Source organism: Hetaerina americana, unplaced genomic scaffold (genome assembly GCF_022747635.1).
Source record: "Hetaerina americana unplaced genomic scaffold, ioHetAmer1.1.p SCAF_8, whole genome shotgun sequence".
Classification (NCBI taxonomy): Eukaryota; Metazoa; Arthropoda; class Insecta; order Odonata; family Calopterygidae; genus Hetaerina; species Hetaerina americana.
The window spans coordinates 78,460,084-78,467,735 of record NW_027287427.1 but is presented as its reverse complement, the minus strand read 5'-3'; the positions used below and the strand labels follow the sequence as shown (position 1 = coordinate 78,467,735).

The 7,652-nt window shown below is 49.4% G+C and overlaps 1 protein-coding gene across 1 annotated transcript; it reads right to left on the bottom strand.

Moving 5' to 3' along the window:
- Positions 1–208: 208 nt before the first annotated feature.
- On the bottom strand, positions 209–1,099 carry LOC139698148 (achaete-scute homolog 1a-like). Its single transcript, XM_071597072.1, has 2 exons — positions 750–1,099; positions 209–683 (listed from the first exon to the last, which is right to left on the bottom strand). The coding sequence occupies exons 1-2, from the start codon at positions 1,097–1,099 to the stop codon at positions 209–211; spliced, it is 825 nt and encodes a 274-aa protein (XP_071453173.1).
- Positions 1,100–7,652: the final 6,553 nt, after the last annotated feature.

Here is a 7,652-nt window from a genome sequence, read left to right as displayed (position 1 = left end):
CATCGCCGGCGAAGCCTCGGCCGGCGAAGCGGCAACTCTGGGGCGCACTCGGACGCAGCTCGGCCGCCACCACCACCACCACCGTCACCCGACTTTCGGACAGAAGTCTCTCCCGCCAAACCCCCGAGATATGTATTGTTTCGAGCGTCTTTTGATTCACCAAGTCTATGAACAATAAGAAGATCGCGGTCGAGGCCGCCGCCGAGAGCTACTGGCTCTGCTGCCACCACGAAATGACGTCCAGCAGCTCCTCGTCTTCGGGGCTCATCGGCTCGTACGCCTCTGCCGGGGTGGAAGCGTGCGAGTCGTAGAAGACACCGCAGGAGGGGGTGTATGCGGACGGCGCCTCGTCGGACGCGTAGGACGGCGACGGCGAGCCGGAGGACGAGGACGACGAAGGCGGGGGAGAAGATAGGGAGGAGGGCGGTGGCGCTTGCACCGGGAACTGGTACGCGGACGAGGGCGAGCCTTCTGACGAGGCGAAGTCGTTCCCACCGTAGAAACCGCCGAGGATGCTGCTCGACCCCACGCCGCCCTCCGAAGACAGGGACGGGGAGCCGGGGACCTGGCTCGGGGGATTCTCGGAGTTGAGGAGGGACTGGAGGCTCCGGATGTACTCCACGGCGCACCTCAGTGTCTCTACCTTGCTCATCTTCTTGGCTGCGGCCGAGTTGGAGGAGCCGCTGCATCTCCCGGATCGCTCCGACGGGGATTCGGACCCCTCCGAGGCGGCGGCCAGCATGAGGGACATGGGAATGTGCTGGCGGAGGGTGGCGAAGCCGTTGTTGACCTGTTTGACGCGGTTCCGCTCGCGGGCATTCCTCCGCGCGACGGACGCGGGCTGGTGGTGGTGGATGTGAGGGTGGACGGAACCCGTGAAGGTGATCCTCCGCTTGCAGCGGAGCATGTCGGCGGTGTTGGAGGCCGGGGCGGCGGGGTTGGAGTCCCCGCCGGCCGGCGAGACGCGCTTGGCGGGCAGCAGGACGCTCATCTTCTGCGGGCTGGAGTCCGTTGGCGCCGTCGAGAGAAGGACGCAAGTCTTGGGGGAGTTTTTCTGCGGGCTTGGTCCAAGAGTCATGACTCGGAAGGTCGTGGCCATGTACTGCGGCAGAGGAAGAAGCGCCGATTCCGCTCCTCCCGGCGCTGGCACACGTCGAGTTCACTCCGGTGGGAATGGGAATATCCGAAACCTTTCACAAAGTGTGTCTCGGGGAGGGAGATCTCGATTGCCGCTCTTGGATGAGGAAAGTGTCCCCGAATCCTACGAGCGTGGAGCGCGAACGGAGAAAATATAAAAATAAATTGTCCGTCGTTCACTAGGGAGAGAGACAACCTTCGCCGGAGATGGCAGGGTGGCTAGTGAGGTAAACACGGTGCACCGGCGCGTATATATGTATGATATGCAGTGGGAAGGGGGAGAAAAAACACAGGAGATCGCGCGTGGTTTGGTGCGTACGAACGTCTTCGAGTGTATAAAGATGTGGAGAGCGGTCTGGCTTACGCTCTCCGTTCAGCTCTGTAGCGACTGCCGAAATGTGCGCGAGGCCGCTCGGGGAGCCTCTACTTGTACCCTGTTCCCCCACCACCGCCGCCCCTACGGCCCCTTCCACCCAGGGGCGCCCTCTTCCCTCCCTCTCACTCGCCGCCCATCCCCCCGGCCTCCGCGTCGCCTCTCCCCACTCCACCGACCCTCTCGCGGCACACACCTCCTCGCCCGCCCCTCCCGTCCCTCCACCTCACACTCCGCCGCCACAGCCCCCTCCCCCCTTGGGTCCCTTCTCTGGCATCAGCCCGCCTGAACCTACCCTCCGAAAAAAAGGGCTGGCGGGAAGGGGCATTGGGGTTGGAGGGAGGTTAGGTAGGGAAAAGGTTCTTCGCCCCACACCACTCACTTCGCCTCCTCCTCACTATCTCCCCTCCCACTGCCCCTCTCCCCCCCGGCCGCAGTCTCCGTGATCCCCCACCCCAATTTCCCGGTCGCACTTCCCCGCTCGGCAGCCTCTCCTCCGTCCACTGCACGCAAATCGCCGAACGAGCATCAAAATCAGCGGTCGAAAGATCCGTTCGGATGTGATGGGGTTTGTGATGGAGGTGATGGGGAGGGTGGGGAGATGGGTGTTTTGTTTTTGTTGGGGCGAAATTCGGACCATCGCCCTTTTTTTTAAGGGAGTAGTAAGTTGGCGACGGAGAGTCGTCTGACGGTGCTAGTTCTACCGTCATGGGAGTAATTCATTTCACCGTCGTTTTCTTATGTTCCCAATTTCGCCCAGGCAAATGTTTACTCCCAACGGTTTTGGAAAAGCAATTTTCATTTGAACCATTAGATTCTTTCGATGAGGAATATTTCTTGTATTGCAGGTCATATTTATATTCTTTCCGTTGCGTTCGAGTCCAAGTCATGGCAATGTACTAGCACACACGAATATTAATCCTGGTTTTTCTATCCCGTGGGTTTCAGGGATAAGGATTTGGTTGTTAAAACGTATGTCGTTATGTTTACGAGGAGTACATTCAATTGGAATCTGTGGACGAAATTACGACCTTTTATGAATCCCATCTTCCGTTACCAACACATCCTCAGGGACGGGAGTGAATGAAATTATTTACCCACTGCTCTGTGAGATTCATGCAGTACTACCTACTGGTGTCAAGGAGTCAGGACAAAATCCGTCATCCACCACTTTGAGGAGTTCTAGAGATTGATCCGTATTCTCTTGTTTGAAATGTCTCTTATCCATGCTGGAGGAAACTTGAACTTTTTTTGAGTAAAATTCACTTTTAATGACAAAGAAGATTTGCAAAATATTTCAAATTACCCTACATTTTGCGACTCCAATTTCGGACGATCGTTATGCTAATGCCAGGAAGGACATTGTCTCGTGAAATAGTTGATGAAAGAAGCTTCAACTGAATGTACATTTTTTCCGAGTCTGACAACAGTTCGTCATCTTTTCGCGGAAAAGATGACGAACAGATAGCAACAATGACAGCAGCAATATAGTAAACATGTCATGTAGATAACAGCATATTGTGGGATTTTCCCCGATTAGGCAGGGGCAATCAACCTTTCATATGAATACCAAATCAGCAGTCGATGAACAGGATATTATTCAGTAGGAGTCCGGCAGTTAATGCATAACCGCTTCTATTTTGGAAAGCAACAATAGACTGCAGAATCCTAAAATATCACTTTCGTCGGACTCAACGAGAAGTAGAATCTTTTTAGGCGTGACAAGGGACAAAAATATTAATAAATCAAATTTGTTCACTGAATACACATGAACGACCTCTGAGGAATGGAATGGATATCAGTTTTATTTTTCGTCGATGAAATTTATCTTCGATCATGACATTAAGAAACTGTCTCAACAAACGTGACGTACGGTCTTGAGCACTGATTGGTTCGCATCACACAAAACACTGGCCTACAATATTTACACAAAGGGGCGAAAATTTTCACTGCCACCGCTTTCATCCCGGGGAAGAGGATGATGATACGAACCTAGCAATGTCAAAATATTGAGTGGCACGATATGATAAAAACACATTATCGAACTGGGCGTAATATAGTGCGAAGGAGTACGAAGAAATTACATGAAGTACGTAGTATGTATGTATTCCGGTATTAAGCAGTTGGACGGAGGACAAAAAGGAAGCAAAAAGATTAAAAGGGCAAAAAAGGGAGGAGGTAGAAGGGTCGAGTATGAGGGAAGGGCGGGAGTTGTTTGAGGTCTGGAAGCTCTCTCTCTCTGATGGGGAGTTGGCCCGAGGGCAAAGAGGAGTGTGGGGCGAAGGGAGGAATAGGGAGAATGGCTGAGGAGGGGAGGGCCAGGAGTGTGGGGGAGCAGGGGAGGGAGGGAGGGCCGGTCCCGTCGAAAGAGGAGGATGGGGTGGAGAGGGAGATGAGGCTATTGTGCCGATGCCCAAGGGTCCCCCCCGACCCCTATCGGCATCCCCACCACGGCCACCCATCCTACAATCCACGGCCCCCCACCTCCCCGGACCCCTCCTCCCCGCACCGCCCACCCTCTCCCTCCCGATCGCCCCTCAAACAGCCCCCAACAGCCTGCTCGCGCGCCGCTCCGGCTCTGCGCGTGCCCTGTACGTGAGTCGCATGGCTAAAGCTGCCCCTGCTCCCCCCCTCAAGGGCCGGTTTTCTGCCCAACCACTCTCCCCCACCTCCCCTCCAACCTCTCCTCTCCCTCTCCCACCTCCCAGCGCTACTCTTCCCACACCCCTTCCTAAAAAACCCCACCCTAGAAAAACCCCCCTCCGCCCTCCTACTTCGGTAACTATGCTCGCCGCCAGCGAAGCGGCCACCTCAACTCTCCCTCGCCGCTCTCCACTTCGCATTTTCCCTCCTCCTTTTGCGTCTTCTTTCGTTCTCCTTCGCCATCCACGTTCTCCTCATCCTCCCGCCCTCCCTCCCCCACTTCGAAGAAGGGACGCTCTCCCGAGTTAAGGGACCTTGGAAAGAACTTCTTTTGCCGCCGGAGGGCGGCGGTGGGGAGGGCCAGAGGGCGGGGGGGTTGCGGGAAGGAGGAGTGGAGGGGAGGAGGGCTGCAGTGGGGTGAGGAGAAGGAGAAGCGTTGTTTGTGTGCGAGTTAGAAGTGAGTGAGTGAGTGAGGGAGCGGGTGAGCGGAGTGGCGCGCGAGGGTGGACCCTGGAGGGTGGCGCTTGCTGGGGCCCTCGCGACTTCTCCCTCGGCGCGCGCCACGACGATGGATATCGAATTCGATTAATCGAATCGCTCTCGTTTGCGCTCGCAGGCGGAATCGACAGTAGCTCCACTCGCATTGCCGATTGTGTCTGAAGCTTCCATGATAACATCTCCAATGTCGTTGCGGCATCTACGTTGAAACTGGCTGAAACAATGCTCGAACATAGCAAAGATTTCTCAAGCATATTATCCCGCAAACGGGTCTAAGGGTTTAGATGGAATGGCCTGAATGCCGTTTTCCGGTATCTGAAAGAGATTTAACTGTGTCGGCGTTGAGTGTATTTTATTTTATATATTTTTATTTTTATATAACTTAGTCCGAAAACAGCACATTATGGTCTTTACATCGGACTATAAGCAATGATAACAATATGCACATTTTCAAACACCCCAGCCCTATAGCAAACCTACCCAGGCGGGAATCGAACCCGCAACTCTTGGAATGGCAGACGAGGACCGGGGTCGGCAATATTCCGCGGCCACCGGGGTCGGCAATATTCACTGAAGGGCGGAATTAGGTTTCGCTAAAAAAATCTTTTCGTTTTGAATTGTTAAGTAAATAATTAGACAAATGTAATTGATGGGAAATTGTTTAATGTTTTTCTATCAATTTCAGCGATGAATACAGTTTTGCAAATGGATTATTAAACCACTACAAAAAATCAAACACCATTCATCTCTATTTCGACCATTATCGTATATTATCCCCTGAATTCGTCTAGCATTGTTAATCTAGGTGATTTTGAACTTTTGTTACGCTAAATTATGGAATTCATATAGAAAGGCATTGATTTCATCTCATGTACATTTGACTCGCAGCCACGTTTGGCCGAGTAAATCTTGATACCCCTGGTACACAGTTACTGAACCTCATTATTAAACGCAGTCTACCGATCAGGACAAGTATTCAATTGACCTAGGGGCTAGGCTAGGGGCGTTGCCCAAAGTCCTACGCACGCGAAAACCAATGCTTAACAATACTTCTGCCTTAATAATTTGCCAATTTGGAAAGAAATTGATGGTAAAACTTTGATTTTGAAGCAAGCAATAGATTAAAAGCGTGCTGTTAGGGCATCTGTTAGTGCGGGAAGATCGGGAAGACCTAAACAAAATAATCAAACTAACACGAATAGACAACTACTAAAGCCGTTAATTCATCCAGTTATGGAACTCGGGCTTGACCAAAGGTGAACTTTCATAGTTTGGTGAGTTGAACAGTCCATATACCTTTCTATTCGGCACCTCAGTGAATTAAATCCCCTATGTAATCTCTATTTTGTGCATTTGCTGGTAATGGATTCGTGTTTCAAATGCCTATGTACCGGAATAAAAGCTTCTGACCTGAGACGGTCATCTCATGTTGAAGCTGCGTCTGTTACGCAACGCAGTCAGCGGGAATATTCTTAACGTACAGATGAAACAGTAATCACTGTTCATACATTGTTCCACCTGCTGCAGAATTTATCAATCACCAACTCCGTGAAATATGGACCCGGCAGGATACATGTTTTTATATCTTAAAATATTATTAGGATACAAAATATAACAGAAATAAGTGAAACTTAGAGATTTAACCATTTTTAACCGATAAATATTATTTAATTTAATCGGGTTGATACTAAAAAAGTTTTGATTCTTTGAAAATCCCTACCCTGTTTAAATCTCCGAACCCTTATTGAGTTTGCCCCGTAGATGGCAGCAGGCGTCGGCATCGTCTGAAATCTCCTGCAGATAGCTTTGTTGGGGCGTTCAGAATCCCGAATGCTATCTCGAAAAGGTGGTTTTCCCCTTCAGAGCTAAGAAAACTTCAAATAAGGGGTTTACAGCGGTTTGAAGATGAGGGAGAATTTGGGCGAACAAATAATGATGCTATTTCTCGATCAATGAAGAAGGGTACAAGGAGAAAAAAACACACTGCATCTATCATGGAAGTTGGTATGCAGAGAAAATTTAAGTAAATTATTTAATTTAATCCATTATCACGGCTATCATTGATCTAGGCTTGGTTAGCAGTAGCTTTCCAGACTCTACTGGAAATATTTAATTTTTCTAAGGAGTCTCGCTACTTACATAATCAGGTTAAAGTAATTGTCATAGTTATCACTTAGGGAAACTATTGCCTACATATCGCTCAATAAATAATTGTCACCAGTACTAGGGTGCCTTTGATGAACCTGGCAATACAAAATACTGCACACGGATGTCCTAACTAATATGACACAAAAAAACTTAAAACCTAAATTTTGACTTTAAAATAACAATATTTAGCTCAGCATAATCTCTACCTCCCTTAATTCCATCACCACGTCTATTATTTTCCTCTTCTTTGCCTTCACAATATTCTCTCATTTACTACCGCTATCAGCATCCTGTTGCCTCGCAATATTTCCTGCATCTATTAATCATCTAAATTATCCCATATATCTCTCTTCTCATAACTTGTGTAGAACTTCATCATTAAAATTTTTCCATTCTTCTCCACACCCACATCTCAAAAGTCTCAAAAGCCTTATCCAATTGCATTTCACTAGTATCCAGGCTTCAAAAATTATCCCCATCATGGAAGTTCAATTGAAATGGATGCGAAGCAATCGAATAAATTGACCAAAACCGAGTAAAACAGGATACATGTTTGAGGGATGTTATGAGGGAATAAAGTAAAATTGGAAATCAGGATATACAGGGTTCGTCCGGAAAATAAGTGTACTGAGCTCAGGAAAAAAAAATTATTACACTTTTACATATCTTAAGCTAATATTCCTCAAAATAGGACCCTTGTGAGTCGATACACTTGTTCCAGCGGCGTTCCCATTCCTGGAACGCTCCCGCGAAGGCATCATCGGGAACCTCTCGAAGACTCGTCGTCGACCTCTTCTCTGCCCTCCACGAACATCTTGTGCCATCGAAAGATCATGTTTCTGGACATCGCTGA